A 21262-nucleotide genomic window follows, 5' to 3' on the forward strand; every position below is an offset into this window, starting at 1 on the left:
CTATAAAGCCCTAATAAGACCATACCTAGAATACTGGATCCAGTTTTGGTCACCACACTATAAAAAGATGTTGAGACTCTAGAAAGAGTCCAAAGCAATTAAGCAACCGGGAGTGGAAATCATGGGTGGGCCTGTCCACCCGCCCTGGCTCTATGCCGTCCTAGTTAGGCATGTTTTTGAGGCCGGGCTCAGTTGTGGAAGGCACGTGTGCGAGCAAAGCACATGCAACGGAAGGGCAGATACATACTTGGAAGGGGCACTTGCGCTGGCGAAGGGGGTGTACATGCAGCGAATTGGTGGTAACAAAGTGTGAAGTGCATCGCTGGTCATAACAAGTGAAAATGAGCCTATTTATTTATTATATATAGGCAGTCCTTACAACCACAGTCCTTACAACCACAATGGAGCCCCAAATTTTTGTTACTAAGCAAATGAGTTGTGCTCCATTTTACAACCTTTTTTGCCACAGTGAATGTGAAGTGAATCACTGCAATTAAGTGAAACGTAAGTGAATTGCTAAGTCAATCTGGCTTTCCCATTGACTTTGAATGTTGGAAACCAGTTGGGAAGGTTGCAAATTGTGATCTCAGGAATCCGGATCAGTGCAACTGTCATAAATACATGCCAGATGTCAAGTGCTTGAATTTTGATCACATGACCATGGGGATGCTATAATGGTCATAAGTTTAAGACTGATCATAATTTACTCTTTTCAGTACCGCTGTAACTTTGAATGGTCACTAAATTTCATTGCAACAACAAATAAGGAAGAACAATTTCTATTAGATAACGTTGCAGTCTTTAGACTATATTTCCGTAAATACATACTACGAAAGATGTGTTAACAGCTAGCAAAGACTATCAGGATTCTTGATTTTGAGGTTCCTTAATCATATGGAATGCATACCTCACAATGAAGTATATTGTTTCTTTTAATTGTGTTAAAAGATAGTTTCTTTTAAAGCTAACTCTTAAACTGTAAACTACTTAGAGCCTCAAAATTGAAATATTAAACATTAATATTAACCCAGTTGGAAAGGAGACCCAGTGTCAGAAAGTTGTGTGAACAAGGAGGCAAGACATTCAGGGTGAAAGTGAAGAATCCATAGAGGACAATTTTTAGAACACAGAAGTTATCCAGACAATTAAAAATTAAACGTTATCCATAAAATTTTAGAGGACAAAAGTTATTCAGAGAAAGCTCCAGATTTTTGTTTCCCATCAACTCTATTAAATAGTATAATTAATAGTGGATAGTTGTGACTGGACTTCTTGTCTTCTTTCCCCTACCCTACCATCTTTATTTTCTTCTGTCAGGAATTGAGCATCAAAGTTTTTTACATTTAACACAATAAAGTGCCATTTTGCCAGGATATTTTAGTGGTCGCACACATTCTAGTAAACCAATAATATGTAAATATCTATAATAATAGGGAAACCTTTTTCAATCTACTTTTAAAGTAGTGACTAGAGAAGTCTAAATGGGGTGCGGAGTGGCATTGACTGATATTCTATCATACATTTCTTCCTTTCTCTCCAACTTCTCCTGGTAGACCCCTTTGTCCTTCAGAACCAGGATCTCCCTATGAATAAAGAAATAATTCATATTAGTTATTGCTTTCAACTCTATTGTAGCTTACTATGTATAATAACTGAGAGAAAACTCCAGAAAGACATCCATCCACCCATAAATTAAATATTTAAACCTTAATGTAAGGTAAACATTGGGGACCTGGATTAATATTTCGCTACTTTCTTATTGATCTCTAAATCTGTTTATTGCCCTATTTATTGCAACAGGTAATCATAACTAAAAATAGCAATAGCAATAGCACTTAGACATACACCATTTCACAATGCTTTACAGCCTTCTCTAAGTGGTTTACAGAATCTGCATATTGCCCCCAACAATCTGGATCCTTATTTTACCGACCTCGGAAGGATGGAAGGCTGAGTCAACTTTGAGTCAGTGAGACTCAAACTGTCAGCCTCTACTTTGCTTGCTTGCTATTGGCTGCCATAGAAACGGGGAGGGTGGGGGCTTGTGGTATTTGGGGAGGAGAATTGCTGGTACTGGAGAAGTTAGCATGAAGGAAGTTTTGTTCTCACTACCTTCTGCGCATGCTGATGGCTCATGTTTGGCCTTGGTCAAGGTCAACCATCTCTGCATACCAACTGAATGAGGCCTTTTGAAGATGCACCACACATGACCCCTCTGGGAGTTGCAGATTGGATATTGGGTTGGGGTAATTGGGGGGAGGGTCCTGGGTAAACATTTGATATGTTCACGTCCGTGCCTTTTTGACTCAGATCTTGCTTTTCTTTCGCTGCTTTCATTTCATATCCAGTAAGAGTACTTTTATCTCTACTCAAATGGAGTTGGGGGTTTTCTTTCTTGGTTATTGAAGGAGGCACACCTGACACAAACTGCCAAACTGCTGGCAGCCAGCAGTCAGCAGAAGTAGTTTGCAGTACTGCTTTCTAACCACTGCACCACCATGGCTCTTAAAAATAAAGACAAAAGCCTCAAAAGGGCTTACAGACATTTGAGTCAATGGATGTCCTTAAAACTTTCAGAAGATATAATGGGCCTTGTGAAACACAGTGGGCATGGCCAAGTATAAAATGCTAATTTGCCAGGAGGAAAAAGATGCTACCTCTTTCTCCTGTCCCCCATTGGCTTCTCCTTATCTATCCTTTTCTTGTTTTGTGGACCAGCTGCCACTATGCTCCATTTTTATTTTCAAAGAATGCTCACGGAAGTCAGATAATTCTGGAGGCTGGAACTTTGCTTTGCAGAATGTCACTTTCCCAATATTATTTTGTTAAATTTTAAAAGTCAAATCAAGCAGGCAGCTGCCAAGAAATATACTGGTGAACTGACTGAAGTCTATCAGCACCATGTTAAAAACTCCAGCTAAGAAATAAAATTCACCAATGTGTCCTGGAAAATTAATAAAGGCAAAATATCATAAGTAACAGCTCCCTTTATCTTCCTAGAATCACAGTTGGGACACCCAGCAAGGACTGGGAATCAAACAAGTCTCTTTAGGAAGCAAGGAAAAACTTTTCTCATACAACCTTTGGTTCTTTTTTTTAAATAGCTTATTCATTTCCACTAGAAATCTACATGTATCATTCCCTTTCCCAAGATATATTTTTTTAAGCACTAGTGTTGAAAAGGTTTATATCAGTTGTTTTGGATACTTGTTGAATTTACTTTTTCCCCCTTGGATCCTTGGTTTCCAGGTGTTCCTATGTCTCCAGGATCACCACGACGACCCTAAGCAAAACAGAGTAAAATTATTTTTAAAAAATCAAAATTCAAATGTGGATTACTTCACTGAAATGCTAAACAGCTGCACAAAGAGTACCTACTCCATTTTAAGACATGAAGATACTACCAGGAAAGGAAAGACAAATAAAAGCATTTGCTTATTAATGAACTAGAGCAAAATTCAGACCAATGCAACCTTTCAAATTTAAGATTTCTGCACTTAATATATAGCTTTTGGTGGATCAGTTCTCAAAGAGGAAGAAGAAGACAATGTGTTTATTTTAAAATTAAAACAATTCCTATTTGTTTTTTCTGTGCATTTCATCCATTAATATGTGCCAAGAGGAGACATTTTATTAAAATTTAAATATTAAGGCAGAAAACTAAGGATCAGACACTATAGTACATTTTTACATGATTACATTTGAATGTCATAAAAAGAAAGAAATTGGAAACTCCAAATTTTCTATGATTGATACCATGAATTGTTTCACAAGGTATTATATAAAGAAAACTGACCCCCAAAGTCTGGCACCAGCATCTAGATACTACATGCAGCTCTGAAGTATTACCCTTCTGAGTATCTTTTAAGACTTGTAATGCAGGCTGCCTCTGAAAAGCATTAAAAAAAGCAAAGCTAGAAAGCATCAATGGTCTTACAGCTTCTCCTCTTGGTCCCACAAGTCCTTTGCCACCTGTACTTCCCTTGGCACCCGGAAGACCAGGTTCTCCTTTGTATCCTTTTGGTCCCTTTGAAAATAAAATAAAAACAATAGAAACAAAACCTGTTAGAAAAGACTTTTGCACAACAAAAGGTAGTGCTCCAGAGGATTATCTGATTTGATCACACTGACCCACACTTCCAAATGTTCGGTTTTTGCAAAATTGTTTCCTGTCTCTTGTAATACAGATCATTAATTAATTTTCATCTGGATGGAAGGACCACATTTTAAGGGGTCTATCTAGATTTCTTTAACCAGTTGTTTATTTTTCTTTTTAGTCCTGCTAAATGCAGCTCTGAAAACAGCGGGTTAGAAGAAAGTCTCTCCAAGAAAAGCATTGCTGGAAAATGCTTACCTTCAGACCATCTGCCTGCAGATAGTTTCAAGCACAATGTTAGAGAGTTGAATCAATAATGGAGATTGTGAAATTTGTACTGGAGAGAGTGCAAATGTTGCAGTTTGGAAGCACATACTCTCTTAGGTACTTCATTTCAATCATACTTCCAATAAGTAGTTGTCCCCAATACAAATATAAATGAATGTTCCCCTTAACATTTGGGGGTTTACTACAGGAGATAAGTTTAGGTTTAGTTCAGTCTAATCAAGGCTTCTATTTTCCTAACTTTTTACAGTTGCTATAAAAGGAGCATAGATAGATATATCATATCCGTATTTTAAAATCATGTACTGATGCACTACAGTCTGCGAGTGGCTCTGTAGTGCAAAGAATTTAATTATTTCAGAAAAGTCACAATGTTACATACAGAACCTCCGACTTCCCCATTGGGACCAGGTGGGCCATGTTTGCCAGGCCGGCCAGGATCTCCCTGAAACAAGATGTACATAAGTTAGAATTTAATTATAATTGTTACAGTTACAGTTGTTATAGTTATAGTTGTTTTAGTTACATATGCATGCATGCATGCATACACATATACTGGAATCAAAATGAAATTATTTCCAATCAAACATTGCTATGGTCACCGTCACACCCAGCAGAAGGATGTATGTTGAAAACTGAGAAGGAAATTGCAAGTGCGGAGAAAAGGGAAGTTAAGTCAAAAGTTAGATGGAAGAGAAGAGAGAGAGAGGAGCAGAGGGGGCTGGCACGGGACACACCAGATTCAGAGGTCCAGGAGCAGGCAAAGGAGCACCAGATGGGAAGAGATGGTTAGGAAAGGGGCAACTAGCAAGGAACAAATGATTGGAACCTGGACCAGCAGCCAGTGAAACCCAGCAGTAAAAGAGATGCTCCAGCATGACTTGGTCAGAAGGAAGCGAAGATGTAATAAGTAACTCCTACCTAAAATTGATACAGTAAAGGTTAATCCATCTAGCCTGATCTGAGGAAAGTGGCTGGAGCAGCAGTGTACTTTGAAGGGGGCAAAACTGTCTCTAAAAACTAGGCTGAAAGGGAAGCAACTGTAACTTGATCCTCTCAAATAGACAAGGACTGTACAAGTTAGTGGAACTATATTTACCAAAAAGGTAAGGAGGTATGGCAAAGGCAGTGTTATTCTGGAATAAATATGTTTTTCAGAAGAAGGCCTCCCAGGAAAACCTATTCATCCTGGAAGTCATAAATTAGGGGTGGGGAAAAACCTTTTAACTTTACTTTTAAGCTACAAAAGAGAGAACAAAAAGAAGAATTTGCAATTGATCAACCAGAATAGTTTGGTTTATAGTGAGCCCAAATTTTACCAGTCAATGCAATTTTCTCCAAGTCATAATCTATGGCCTGAGACATCCATCATAAAATTAGCAATTATCAACAGAGGAACATAGAGATAGAAGACCACAGAGATAAGAAAAAAATAGAGCAGAATTAGGATTAGGCTAAGAGAGATATACATAAGTATAGAAACAAAATAGGTAATAAGATTCCTCTCCCACTTCAGATTCTGGAAAACTTAATTTTGTGCAATAAAACATTTCCTGATAGGAAAAAAAATGAGCCAAACTTTGTGCCTTGGCTCATGCCACCCTCAAGGAACTCATTAGAGATGTTTAGTGGAAGCCTGTTTTATTTCTCTTGCCTCTTTCCTAAGCAGCCAGAATTACTGAGATGCATCTAAAGCAGCTTTCCCCAATTTCAGGTCATGCAGAGGGCCAGGGGAGTGGAAAAATTGCAGGCTTTGTGCAGCAACATTCAGATCCAGCTTTGCTTACAGTGCAACCCTTTGACTTTAGTAAAAGTGAACCTTTCATTTCAAACATGTGGAGTTGAGGGTACCCTAATCCTAACCCTAAATGCTCAAATCAGGACAAGTCTGACATTAAGATGGATTTGAATTCCCAATTAAACAGTTCACCCATGGGAAAATTAGCAACTGGGAAATGGAAAGAGGCATGCAAGAAAAAATGTTCTCTAATTGGCTCTTAGCTCTCTTCCTATTGATAACAGCATTTTTGTTACCTTACTGTTCAGAATTTCCAGCTCCTTTTACATATTAAAACTCATCATAAGATTTGTTTTAATATAAAGGTAAAATCAATTGAACAGAGCAAACATGTAAGTTACTTTGTGACGCTGCAGAGAAGCTGCCTGTCTTCTCACCAGACTTGCCCTCTGAAGGTGCTCTGCAGTCGAAGAAAAGTATAGAGCTCTTTTAAGAGGCTGCAAAAGGACCATTGGTATTCCCACACTTTGAGAAGCACCTTTTGGAGGTCCATTCCAAATCTCAGCAGAGCCCTAGGATTCCCTGAGTGAAGAGCAACATCCTTTTGTTTTCCTACTTTGTAACCCAAAGTTCTAAAAAATATTTTTTAAACAAATCTCTACCATGTTCATTTCCTTTCACTATCCTTTTTCTAAATTAAATAACTTGAGAAAGTTTTTCAACTGAGAAATTACCCAGATTCATTACTGCCCTTGTTTGAATTTACTCTTCCTGACTCTGTCATGCTGACTTTAGTCTCTGCCAGTATGGAATAGTACAGACCTTTATTCCTTCCTCTCCTGGTAGTCCTTGATCACCAGGTTTTCCTGGGTAGCCATCAGGACCCTTAAAGAAAGAGCGGGGGGTGGGTGGGTGCGGGAGGACTTAGTCAGAAGCTATTTCATTTAGGAAAGTAGAATATAAACAACAGGAAAATGTTCTGTGACTGTAGATATCATAACGGTGAAAACATCTCACAATATTCATCCTGATGCTTATTTTTTTTCCATGCTTTAAATAGATGGCATTTTAGAAATGCATCTGAGGGAATTTAGATAAGATCTAAATGGAATTATTTGGTGGCAGTATAATAGAAAAATATGTAAAAAGTCTCTGCACAGATATTTAGAGGTACTGTAGATTTCATCCTTCTCAGAATTATATGGTGTAAATCTGAATGCTGAGGATGGAATCCAGCGTAGTAGTAAACATGATGGCTTTGCTCACATATCAGTTCTGCCAACAACCCAAACTATGTTAAACCTTTTACTTTCCAAACTAAAACTAGTTCCCGTGTCTTCTGTACAAAAGGTAAGCAAAAGTTTAATACGTTTTATGAACTTTAATGAAATTCAGGGTTTCTATTCAGCATAATGATGTAAATCACATTCTGAACTTAAAAAGAATGCTGAGAACTGGACACATTCATAATAGATCATTATTTTAAAGTAAAAATGGAAAAGATGGTAATATTTGTGAACTTTGAGAAGAACAGACTTAGGACCCAGCAATTGCTAATACTGCCTACCATTCTGCAATTAGTCACATACCAGAGGTGCCGATATGTAATACTTATTGTTGTTATTTTTACACTTATAATCTGCATCATCCTAAACATATCCCAGTCAGCTAATACTAAAGCAAAAAGCAGAAAAATATTATCAAATCATGTCAAAACGAAGTAAGTTGTGCACATTGCCTCTAAAAAGAGAAGACAAGTTTTATCTCACCCATGGATACATACTTGAATTTGCACTGTTATGGTACAAGCAGTTTGACTAATGTTACTAAGTGTGCTGTATACAGATGTGATTGTTGGTAGATGTTAAAGTATTATGATTGAATGATTACAGGCAACTGGAAAGAAGCATAAACTATATATCCATGGTGCATTAAATATTATTGAATACTTTTTCCTAAAGGATTTCTATTGGTTAGTCTTTTTTCCTCTGTCTGCTATTAATTCATTGACTAATTCGCTTGTACACTCTGAAAGCGCTCTTTCAAAACACTTTGCATCACTGTACTTTATTATTCACCTTGAAGAGCTGTACAGAATTTGTTAATAAAAGTCACCTTCTTGTTTCAGGTTTTTATTTGTTTTATTGATAAACAAACCAATGACATTTGTTTAATTTATTTTCAAGGTAAGCTTTTATAAAGTTCTCTCTCTCTCTCTCTCTTTCTCTCCCTCTCTCTCATCTATCTATCTATCATCTATCTATCTATCATCTATCTATCATCTATCTATCTTCGTAGATTTTCATGGGTGTAGGTATGCTGGTCTTATTGTATTCGGGTATTTTCCCGTGTAAGATTGAGATTTTCTTGGCAACGTTTCGGCAAGGTCTCACTCGTCATCTTCAGACTGGTGTTTTCAGCTTAAAGCATGGTCGGAGCTGCCATCTTTCTATAAAACTTGGTGGGGATGTGTGGAGTGCTGGCTTTGTTTCCGTAAGTGGATTGATTGGTTGTGTGGTTGTATTATGATTGGTAGATTGGTGCTGATTGGTGCTGGCTGTGTGTCCGTTGTTGTTTTGTGTTGTAACAGCCTGGGTGGTGGGTGGGGCTTGTTTGTCATGTTTATTCATGTTGTGTGGGTGTTTCTCTATTTTGATAGCTTCCATAATTATTCTCTTGTTGAAGTGTTCAGTTTTGGAGATTAATTTGGTTTCTTCAAAATTAATTTCATGTCCTGTAGCTTTAAGGTACTGGAAAAGGGAGGAAGTTTTTTCTTTTTTTCTGACTGCGTTCTTGTATTCTGCAATGCGTGCATTTATTCTCCTGTTCGTTTGTCCTATGTATGTTGCAGGGCAGATTTTGCATGGTATTTCATAGACTCCTTGGTTTTTTAGCTGGATCTTCTCTTTGGGGTTTCTTAAGATGTTGGCTATTTTTGGGTCAGTGTTGAAGGCTGTCTTGATATTGTGTTTGTGGATAATTTTGCTGATTTTATCTGTAGTGCCTTTGATGTAAGGGAGGAGGGCGATGCCGTTGTCCTGTTCTGCGTCTCGGTTCTTGGGAGGAGTTTCCCTTTGGATTAGGTTAGTAATTGTTTTTCTTTGGAATGTGTTGGAGATTAATACATTTGTGAGAGTGTGTAATTCAGTTTTCAGGTGGTCTTTGTCGGCTAGGCATTTGGTTCTGGAGATGAGGGTCTTGGCTACAGAGTTGATCTGTGCAGGATGGTGATGGGATTGTGCATTTAAGTAGTGGTTGGTGTGTGTTTTTTTCTGGTAGATGGTGTGTCCTAGGGAGCCATTGGGTTTTTTGTAGATTAGGACGTCTTGAAAGGGAAGTTGGTTGTTTGCTTCTATTTCCATAGTGAATTGTATTTTGGGGTGTAGGCTGTTGAGATGTGTGAGGAAGTTGTCCAGTTTTTCTTTCCCCTTGTGGCCAAATCACAAAAGTGTCATCAACATATCTAAGCCAGAGTTTGCGCTGTGTGCGTGTATGTTCCAGCATAACTCTGGAACGCCTCAAGCAATTTCAATCAAACTTGGTACACAGATGACTTACTTTCTGGAAACAAATACTGTGGGAATAACCCCTAACACCCCTCAAGGGCAGGTGTTCTGTTAAGATACAGCCTGTTGTGCCTTAAAATGACTTCTACCATACTGCTGTAAAATGACTTCTACTGTACAGAGCAGTGGAGTTGCCATGGTATCAGCTTCACAGTACTCCACAAGGGGGTTCCCTCTGGTAAGGGGGAAAAATCCAACATTAAAAATTACATTTGGTCCAAACATTTTCAACAAGGCTTTGATTATTTTGAGGACAAATATATGGCCATGATCAATAAAACATTACTGCAACTCAGCCTGCCTGCACCACTGTGAGATTGATACGACATACTTCACACAGATTACATACAAGAAAAGAACTACAACATCAAACAGCTTAGTGCAAATATCATGGACAAGAAGCCACTTCTAAATCAAGATCAGAAAAAAGCATGCCAAATGATCATGGATCAGCTAGCAAAACAACAAGGTGGTATCACTTTCCTTGACGCTTCTGGGGGCACAGGGAAAACATTTGTAACTAATTTAATTGTTGCCGAAATGAGGGCTTTTCCTGTGTAATACAGGATTAGGATAAATAAATATCCAGACAACGCCGGGTTATCAGATAGTCATCCATAAAATTTCCAAGACACTTTGAGTATAATAATCTCCTTTGCATAAATTTTATAAGAGTATGAAAAAAGAGTTGACATAGTTAGAGAAAGCACTCCTACCCTTTCACCTGGGTCACCCTTACAGCCAGGAGGTCCAATCCGCCCCATCTTGCCCTGAAAGCATTAGATATAAAAGGAGAGATTGTGAGGTACATTAAACAGGAGTGGGGTGGAAGAATCTAGTCCAACTCTCTTTGCATGGCAGGAGACCGTATATCAGCATTTCTATTTTTTCATCCTCCCAGGGGTTACATAAGTATAAAACATCTATATTAAATCTTAATTCATTTTAAGAGGGTTTTTTAAAAAAAAAAGTCATTGTAATAGAATTTGTCAGTTGTCCACTGAATGTTAATAGCGTTATCCTGGTAAGCTGCAAAAAGTAAGGCTGAGAAGTTGTCTGAAGCCTGTTTTCCAGGAAATGCCCTACTTTGATTTACAATAGCAGCAAATGATTACAGGCCAAATGCCAAGAGAAGAGCAGTAACTCAAGTCTAAAAAAGTTGTGGGTAATAAGGTGATAACTCATGGGGCTCCACTAATTTTGGATGCATCTCAACTATTCGGGATTAATACACAACATGGCGTTGACAAATTTTCAGACAGATCAAATGACTGTTTCTATAAATTAAATAGTTATTTTCTTCCAATTAAATTAAATGAAATGAGGATGTGGATATTAGGGAACTTCAGGAATGAGACAGAAGAACTTGGCAACAAGCAATGAATTACAAAAAGTTACAAAATGAAAGGGAAAACTAATGATCTGTCTGGGCCACTCTCCTGTTTTAGATTGCTAATTAAAGCTTATATTTAGGGAGCCCATTCTCCTTTAAAAAGGCATTTTATCAATATAAACAAAAGACTAACATTATAGTGCTAAAAACAACACTACCTTTTGTCCATCAGTGCCATTTCTTCCAGCAGCACCACTAGCTCCCTGAAATCAAAGACCAAATGCATTAGAGACAGCTTCTTCCATAAGACCAATAGTGAAATAGTGTCTTAAGTTCCTCTGTCAAACCTTACCTTTCGTCCATCTGTTCCAAACTCTCCCTACAAAGGATGTAAGAAAACAAGATGAATCAAGCCCTGCTTCCTTTAAAAAAAGCAACAACAGAATTATTATATTATCAGAAATAATTTGGGACAGAGTGAAATAATTCTGTGTCACTAAATATTATCCTAGAATAAATGACATGGAAGGTCTTCCCCACTCCTATGCCCACCACAAGACTTCTGTTGCAATGTTAAGTCCTGTCTGGCCAATTGGGTGAAAAAGAATTTTTTTAGGGATAGAAGTTTTACCAAGGTGGCTCACAATAAGGAAGTCACAAATGATAATATAAGTAACATCCCAGCAATTAGCCAGACAATTGTAGGAAGTTATCACCCAGCCGTCTCCCAGAAAAATGAAATACCCTAGGAAATATTGAAAAGGCAGAATATTTCTCTGGATGTGAAAAGGAAGAAACATATTTCAAAAAGACAAAGTAACTCTCCCTGCAGCTTCCTGCCCACACCCACTTTGTCCATGAGCCATTAAAGCATGATCTAGTCCCTTTACATTATAAAGAGTTGTCCCCTTCAGCTCCAGGGGGATGGGATTAAGGTATGATAATATTGGCCCTTTACTCAACTGACCACATGGCATTTGAGAATTCAACCAAACCTGGACTCAGCCTAGAGAGTTGCCCCTGCATGGCCCCATGTGAGTCTGACAACCAATCAGAATACATTTCTTGCACAGGAGCAGGAGGCAGATAGGTGGGGCCAAACAGATTATAAAAAGACCTGCAAACCACTCCCTCAGCCCTTCTTCTTCTTCACCCAACACCTGGAAGCATGGGATCACCTTTTCCCCCAAGACTTCAAGCCATGCGGTCCTGTCCACCATTAAAACATCTTTCTAAGCAGCCTCCATGCCTCCAGTGTCTTTTTCCCCACTTGGAGCCGAACCCAGGAGGACATATTAAAGACACAATATTAAAAACACAATATTAAAAGCAAAACACAACTGCAGTTTAAGAGCATTTCAGTAAAGCACAGGACCATTGCTTATTGGGTAGTGAGTAGGACTGAACATGGGGGACACGGTGGCTCAGTGGCTAAGATGAGATAAGCTTGTCAATTAGAAAGGTCGGCAGTTCAGTGGTTCGAATCCCTAGTGCCGTGTAATGGAGTGAGCTCCTGTTACTTGTCCCAGCTTCTGCCAATCTAGCAGTTTGAAAGCATTTAAAAATGCAAGTAGAAAAACAGAAACCACCTTTGGTGGGAAGGTAATAGCGTTCTGTGTGCCTTCGGCGTTCAGTCATGCCGGCCACATGACCACAGAGACATCTTTGGACAGCACTGGCTCTTCGGCTTTGAAATGGAAGTGAGCACCGTCCCCTAGAGTTGGGAACGACTAGCACATACGTATGTGCGAGGGGAACTTTTATCTTTTACCTTTAGGATAGAACACTTCCAATATGAAAACCAAAAGTGCTTCAGGCATATGGGGGGATCTTCAGAGCACCTCTTTGCCACTGCTTCAGTAGCTACTTCTTTTCCTAGGAGCTCCATAGCTGAGTAACAGCTCAACCCAGAAAAAGCTGCTTTGGGTTGAAAGAGCTGTAGAGAATATATTTCTGCTTCCCATCCAAAGCATTGCTCTGTCCTAGTAGCAGAGGTTCCCCTGCATTGCAGGAGCTTGTTTCAGCCCAACCCAGGATTGCAGGTTCTGCATGCAGCCGAAGGCCTTTTGCCTCTATCTCCAGGAAAGGTGACAGGGGACCCATTGCACAGGGCTCTCCTTGAAATGCAGAATTATAATAAATAAAGCATTCCGATTATAAAGCACACTTCCCAAAGTTTTCTGAATGTGTAACACTACCTTACCTTTTCTCCTTTTACACCAGCAATACCCTGGAAAAGAAACAAAAAGTGTTTATGGATATAGTATAGTCTTAGTTCTGATATGCTATTCTGACTAGAGTGAATTGACTTAGATTTGTTAAGTAGTTCATTTAAATAAATACATTTAAGTAAATGATTAGTTTGGAATTTATGCTCCCCCAACATGCCTCAATGTATCTTCTCCCATGTCTTGCCCTCCTGTTTGGTCCCTGGCTTAGATTATACACTTAAGGCTGTTACTGTGGAAGAGTCATGCTTTGCAAGCGATTCCCATCTGATTTCCAGCAGGTTTTCACATTTTCATTTTTTGTTTCAGTGCTCAGAAAATCTTTTCTAATTTCTCTACTGAATTCACACAACTTTTCATTTTCTTTCTATCATTCAGTATTTCAGTTGACGCTTTTTGGGACATAGTTCATGTCTTTCATCAATGCCATTGGGAGGGAAGTTCCCAGTGACGTGCAGTCAGGGGAGGCAGGGCCTCACCACTGTCACGATGAAAAGAAAAATTAAAAGGAAAAAGGCTAAGGTAGTTGCTGCCAGAGTCACAGTGGATGACTCTGCTTAGTGCTTAATTGTTTAAAAAAGCCTCTAAAAAGTGCCCTCTACAGGAGGAGGCGGGAGAACCATGTGCCTCATTTAGTCTATCTTTATGATCACTCGAGCAGAGTTAAGCAAGGGTTAAAAGCCGAAAAATTCCTTATATAAATGAGGCACTTGGTTCTCTCGCCTCCTCCTGTAGAGGGCACTTTTTAAAGAGGCTTTTTTAAACAGTTAAGCAAAGTCATCCATTGGGGACACTGGCAGCAGCTAATCCAGCCTGACCTCAGCAGCTCTTGCCTTTTTCCTTTTATATTTTTACATTTTCATCATGGCAGACAAGAACAGAGTTGAAATCCTCTGTGAAACAGCTGGAAAAGGTATGTGGGTCAGAGGGAGGGGGAGGAATTCAAAATTAATGTAATTTGTAAGTAATTGTATTATTGTAAGTAATTTGTGTGTGTCTGTGTGTGTGTGTGTTTTACCCGCCTCTGCTGGTGTGCAGGCTGGCATTTTTTTTATGTCGGACATAGCAGCAGGGCTTTTGGACATAGCGGCAGGGTGACTTTTGCCTCTAGCGCAGGGCGGCTTTGGTTCCATCCAGCATTGATTCTTTGAAGCTTTCCATAGGTCCTCCATTGGTTCCATCCAGCATTGATTCTTTGAAGCTTTCCATAGGTCCTCTATGCTTTTAAAGTCTTCTGTTGGTCTAAGGAAGTTTTTCCTCTATGGCAGACACAGCGTCGGGGCGTCCAAAAGCCTCTATGGTGGACACAGCGCCGGGGCTTTTGGACAGCCCAAAGCCCTGCCGCTGTGTCTGCCATAGAGGCGGGACGTGGCCTGTCTCTATGGCGGACACAGCGCCGGGGCGTTCAAAGGCTCTATGGCAGACATAGAGGCTGGGGCTTTGGGACGCTCCGCAGGGCAAAAGCTGAAAGAAAGCACCCCGCCGCTTCTGTCTGACATAGAGGCATCCCGCGCCCCACAGCTGGGTCGGACATAGCTGTGGGGCACGGGACGCCTCTATGTCAGACAGAAGTGGTGGGGGGCTTTCTTTTGGCTTTTTCCTGCCCCGCAGGACAGAAGCGGCGGGGCGGTTGCTTTTGGCTTTTGCCCACCCCGCAGGACAGAAGCTGCGGGGCGCTTGCTTTCGGCTTTTGCCCACCCTGCAGGGCAAAAGCCGAAAGAAAGTGCCCCACCGCTTCTGTCTGACATAGAGGTCCCACCTCTATGTCAGACATAGCTGCGGGGCAGGCAAAAGCCGCTTTCTTTCTTTTTGTCTCACCAGTCATAAACCTCATCGCACGTCACTGGAAGTTCCACATCTGGGAACCTAGAGTGGGATGGAGCCCATTAAATGAATCGTGTGATATGCTGGGTGGGAGGTGATTTTATTATATTAATTTATTGGGATTCTTTTATTCTTTTATTGTTTTTAATGTGGTTTTAAATTATGTAAGGCGGCAATATACATTTAATAAATAAATTTAATATACAAATTTAATGAATAAATTTAATATACAAATTTAATGAATACATTTAATATACAAATTTAATGAATACATTTAATATACAAATTTAATGAATACATTTAATATACAAATTTAATGAATACATTTAATAAATAAATTTAAATAAAATAAATCTTTTTCTTCTCACTAAGATGAATTAATTGTTTCTAATTCAGGATTTTTTAGATATTGAACAGTATAAAGGAATGGATATCTCATCAGCCCAGCAACCATTTTCTTGAGTTAAATATCTGTCCTATTTTGAAACTCAAAATAAATTTGGTTTCTGCAGCTTTAATGATTACTGGTTACTACCAAGATCTCTCTCACACACTCCCTCCCTCCCTCTCTCTCTCTCCCTCCCTCCCTCTTCCCTCCCCCTGTCTCTTCCCCTGCCCCGCTCCTTCTCTCCCGCTCTCTGGAAACCTCTTATTTGGTCAAGTTCTAAGTACAAGAACAAATGCTTATAAGTGAGACCCAAAATTATTTACCTTAGGTCCAGGGTGTCCAATTGGACCTTCAATTCCTGGATCACCCTATATGTAAAAAGAAAATGCCATTATTAGTTGACGTAATCTGCAAAATATGTTCATTTACCCTAGGCAGGCAATAATACGTATTGCTTACATTAATTTGAAAAAGGCAATAATTGCATTATGCAATATTATTAATTACACCAATTTTATCAATTTACATTATGGTTGCAATACTATATATATTTACCTGTGAATTTAATATGATTAACATACGGCAGCTACATTTGGAATAGCAATGTATTAGTGATTGTTTCTGCTTCTAGACTGAATAAACATATATGACAAACATATTTTAAAAGAGTTGAAAGAATTGTGTTATAGTTTTTAGATGCATCAATGAATATATTTCTTTTATCCTATCATTGCATTCAACTACATCAAAGGTTTTGTTTATTAGAGGTCAGTGTGGAATGAAAGCAAGCAGCATGAACAAACTATAAAAACTGCTTTCACACATTGTAAAAAAGACTGCTTGGTTCTGGTGTATTGTTAAGCTGTGCTTAACATTAGCAAGTTGGAGAGTCAAATATACACTTTCTCCTCATCTTCCCTTTCCATTCAAAAGTTCTGATTGCCAGAATTATCAACCAATGTATGATAAACTGCATGAGACTGAAGTTTATTCAAGGAAAGTCACATCACATTACAGCATAACATCTGGGTCAAACCTATTCTCCATTTTGGTGAAGGGGCGGGGTTTCGGGAGGCAAAAAAATGCTGCATTCAGTGTATAAGATGGACCCAAATTTTCAGCCTCTTGTTTGATAATAAAGACATACATATCTTCAGTATCCGTACTAACATTGCCCTATATAGGACAGGCATATTTTTGCATTGAGTGGAAATGTTCTGTTAGCGCACACAGACTATAGGCTGACATCAATATAACAACATGTCTATCTCACTATTGAAGTGATTCTGGAAGGCTTACAAAATGATAAACAGAAAATATTAAAAAATTAAAATTCAACAAAGATTAAATAGAGACTAAAAGCCAAGAGGCTATATGACATAGGGTTGTGGATTTTCTCTCTACTCCTTCAGCCACTCTCAGCATAGACCATTCCCAGCAAGGTTTTTAACAACAATGGTATGAATCTTATTTAAAGTACGTATTTAGGTGTGGGAAATCCTAATCTGGAAAGCGCCCTACCCAGTATGGCTAAAATGGGTTTTAATTCTTTGACCCCTAATCAGGATCTAATCTGTATTTAGAAATCTGATGCATTACACTTAAACTTCTATAATTATTAAAGGAAAAAAGGAAAGAGAGAATCTGTATCATGATCTAAAAGAAAAATTAAATGGAAGCTTTTGATTTTCTTTATGAAGGGGATTAGAGCAGCGTGATAAATGAATGTACACAGATTATTTAAATAAGTAAATTCTCATTAAAGAGAGTTGAAAATCCTATGACCAAAATAATATACTGACTGAACATTCTCAAACGAATTCAGATACTGATTATCACAGCCTAATTTTAGAATTAAATGCCATCCAAAAATTGGTGTGTAGGTGAGAGTCTGATTCAATATGACCTTGTGTACTCCATGTTCAAAGAAACAGCAATTGTATAGTACTTATTAGAATTCTCCCTTTTTCCGGTTACTTACTTGTCGTCCTTTTTGCCCAAGAAAGCCTGGAATCCCCATGTTCCCTTTTGCACCCTAAAAGTAAAAAAAGAAAATAATTAATTCAGAGATTTCCCATAAAACAAAAAGCTGAATGAACTCTTACGCTCACACATCATTTCATGGTGCTTGTTGGCTCAGGCTTTTCATATTGCATTCAATGCCGTGCTTCTTGTCCTACCTACAAATCTGGAAGAAATCCCATCCAAATCTAAAAGCTGTTCACTAAGCACTGATTGTATACAAAAGTGTGTGTGTGTGTCTATGTGTAGAAACTAGGAGTGTACTGTATATTATATATATATATATATATATATATATATATATGTATATGTATATGTATATGTATATGTATATGTATATGTATATGTATATGTATATGTATATGTATATGTATATGTATATGTATATGGTATATGGTATATGGTATATGGTATATGGTATATGGTATATGGTATATGGTATATGGTATATGGTATATGGTATATGGTATATGGTATATGGTATATGGTATATTGTATATTGTATATTGTATATTGTATATTGTATATGTATACGTATTGTGTCACAACCCCTGGTATGCCCAAATATGGGAGGGAGCATACTGCTTCCCTTTTCTGTCTATCAGCTCACTCTGGGAGCCATCCAGGCAGAAAACCATTTTTTATGTTGCCCACTACATTTGTGTTGTATATGTGCTTTATTTATTTATTTATTTATTTATTTATTTATTTATTTATTTATTTATGTATGTATGTATGTATGTATGTATGTATCTATCTATCTATCTATCTATCTATCTATCTATCTATCTATCTATGTGTGTGTGTATATGTGTGTGTGTGTGTGTGTGTGTGTGTGTTGTATTTGTGCTGATAAATACCAGGGGTTGTAACTCTAAATACATGTATGTATGTATGTACGTACATACGTATGTATGTATGTATGTATTTGTGTATTTATGTATTTATGTATTTATGTATGTATATATGTATAGGACCCATAATACTAAGGTTCCATGTGCCTGCTGTTATTTTGTAAGTGAGTCCAAAGTTTTCTGGCCAATTTCCTAAGCTTCTTGAAATGTCTCAGCAGATTGATCCTGCAAGAGCATTTCTAATTTTTTATTTTAAAAATGCCAAAGAACATTGATGTCAGCCTTTGGAAGCAAAGTTCAAGGTCACTTGTTCCAGAAAAGAGAATATAGGATTTTAGGCTAGAAAACTTACTTTTGCTTCTTTACATACTTCTCTTTGCAAATATGTAAGAAGCTGAATTGCCAATGAAGTGCTTATATTCTAAATACAGCAAACATGTCTTCAAATACTACAGAACCATGTAGCTGTATAGTTCTCAACTATGCAGATTTATAGGGTATAGACTGCAATTCTCAGTTATGCAACTGTCTAAATCATGAATGTAAACATCTGGTACAATCATAGCAAAAGTTGACTCATCAATTATGGCATTAAGTCTATTGTACTTTGCTCAATAATTTCATGTAAAACTTATGGAACAACATAGACAGTACTACAGAAAGTTGTATATTAGAAGAATGATCATTATATAAATTTGTCTACTAATCCTTTCCCTACAACCCAAAAAGGAAAAATTAATATCGGAAGTAGTAGTATTAAATGAAATATAATCAGGAAAAGTTTATACAGAATCGTACATCTTTGTGTCATATATCAGATTCATAAAAAGGCTGATGTTAAGGGAATATATATTTTAAAAAACCAAATGTATTTTTCTCTGCAATTTTTAGGAAACACAATTCAGGTTAATCTGTATATACATGGTCTAAAGATAAGTGACTGTGCTGAATTATTAATGAAATGTGATTACTGTGTAGACTGAAGCATTACATCACTTCGTTTCCCCAAAGCTACAACCCATGGATGCATGATAGTCACACTTTTGAAATTGAATCTTTGGTATTTTTGAGCCATTAATGTGGGATTTCTGTTGAAAACCTTGTATTGTATAATACACAATCTGTTCTGTCTTCTTACATATTTATTGTCCCCTTTGCCCTTATATCTTTACCTTTTGTCCTTGAAATCCCTTTGGACCACGTGGACCTTGAATTTCAAGGCAGCTCATTTTATAGCACTAAAAGAAAAAGAAAATATAAGTGAAGATTTCATAATGAATTATATGCTTTCTGTCCCTCCTCTTCAATGATATCTTGGAGTTGTGGGGAAAAGTGGGGCAAAGTTATATTTACAAGGAGGACCACCAAGTTTAATCAGCCTCACTAAATAATTCCATAATTCCATAAAAGCATCTTTTCTACTCCCCTTTTATAATATTTCTTGAAGGAAGGCTGTCTAATCCGATGTCATGCACTTGTGAGTCTGGATATGTGAATTGCACATCCTGTTCTAACGATTTTGCAATAGAAAAATAATTCAATTTCTGCATATTTTGTACTCTATCCCTTTGTTAGTATTTCTGAAGACAAATCCATAAAAGAATTAAGCTGGATTGGATAGATTTCTATGACACTTCAAATCAGCGCAGAATTTATTTTCGGAGAAAGAAGTCTCACTGCACCAGAAGGGGTCTTCTTCTAAACCAGTGGTTCTCAACCTTCCTAATGCCGTGACCCTTTAATACAGTTCCTCATGTTGTGATGACCCTCAACCATAAAATTATTTTCATTGCTACTATGTAACTGTAATTTTGCTACTGTTATGAATCGTAATGTAAATATCTGATATGCAGGATGTATTTTTATTGTTATAAATTGAACATAATTAAAGCAGTGATTAATCACAAAAATAATATGTAATTATATATTTTAAAATATTTATTTCTAATTACAAATAAATGAAATTTTGTCTTGAAGCACAGGGATCGGCAATCTTAAACACTCGAAGAGGCATTTGGATCCGTTTCCCACAGAAAAGAAAACACCGGGAGCCACAAAACCTGGGTGGGTGTGGCCAACTCAACATCACCCAGTCACATGACATCCCCCCCCCCCAGACATGCCTACCTAGGTTTCATGGCTCAGTATTTTCTGTGGGAATAGGGTCTCTCTCTCTTTTCTCCCCTCCCTCACATTTCTGTTTTTCTCTATTTTTCCTCTCCCTTTCTCTTCTCCTTTTCTTTCTCTCTTTCCTTCCCTTTCCCTCTTTCTTTTTCTTTCTTTCTCATTGAATACGATAGCAAATCCAAAATAAAATTATTAATTGTGGGAAATTGCTTCTCTGTAATCTTTTCATAGTGAACTCTAAGTTGATAGAAGCTGGCAAGATTATACTAATAGCAATAGGATATATATTTTGATTTCTTTTGAGTTTGACAATATAATACGTTATCCAAAATTATAAATGATCTTATTTTCAGATGCATTTTTTGCCATCTCTGTTATTTTCTTTAAAAAATATCAGATCCAATTTGTGCCTTTTGCAGTTTTCTTGGCAAGAGATTTAGCTTGCCATTGCTTTCATCATAGGTCTGAGAAAGTTAGTTTCTTTCTTTCTTTTTTCTTTTTCTTTCTTTCTTTCTCCTTTCTTTCCCCCTGATTTGTTTTCCTCTCTTTTCTCTCTCTCTCATTCTCTCCCTGCAGCTCTCTTTCATTTATTTCTCCCTCTCCCCCTTCTCCCTCTAATTTGTTTCCATTTTCCCTCTCTCCCATTCTCTCCTTCCAGCTCTCTTTCATTTCTCTCTCTCTCTTTCTCCCCTTTTTTCTTTCATCTCTTTCTTGCACATGCAAGCAAAATACCTTCCTGGGCCAGAATCACAGCAGCAGGGACAGCGACTCCTTCCACTGCCACCACTGAGAAGTGAGTAG

General features: G+C 37.8%; 1 protein-coding gene across 3 annotated transcripts in view; it reads right to left on the reverse strand.

Moving 5' to 3' along the window:
* COL6A2 (collagen type VI alpha 2 chain) overlaps positions 1 to 21262 on the reverse strand; it is a 66787-nt gene that overhangs the window by 30498 nt on the left and 15027 nt on the right. For all 3 annotated transcript variants that reach the window (XM_032212880.1, XM_032212879.1, XM_032212881.1), the window contains exons 5-16: positions 19507 to 19572; positions 17440 to 17493; positions 15782 to 15826; positions 13222 to 13248; positions 11371 to 11397; positions 11237 to 11281; positions 10402 to 10455; positions 6942 to 7004; positions 4764 to 4826; positions 3938 to 4027; positions 3221 to 3283; positions 1521 to 1583 (exon numbers count right to left, since the gene is read on the reverse strand). In XM_032212880.1, the coding sequence (XP_032068771.1) occupies positions 1521 to 1583; positions 3221 to 3283; positions 3938 to 4027; positions 4764 to 4826; positions 6942 to 7004; positions 10402 to 10455; positions 11237 to 11281; positions 11371 to 11397; positions 13222 to 13248; positions 15782 to 15826; positions 17440 to 17493; positions 19507 to 19572 (660 nt within the window). The remainder of the gene's footprint in view (positions 1 to 1520; positions 1584 to 3220; positions 3284 to 3937; positions 4028 to 4763; positions 4827 to 6941; positions 7005 to 10401; positions 10456 to 11236; positions 11282 to 11370; positions 11398 to 13221; positions 13249 to 15781; positions 15827 to 17439; positions 17494 to 19506; positions 19573 to 21262) is intronic.

The sequence above is a fragment of the Thamnophis elegans genome, chromosome 3 (genome assembly GCF_009769535.1).
Source record: "Thamnophis elegans isolate rThaEle1 chromosome 3, rThaEle1.pri, whole genome shotgun sequence".
Classification (NCBI taxonomy): Eukaryota; Metazoa; Chordata; class Lepidosauria; order Squamata; family Colubridae; genus Thamnophis; species Thamnophis elegans.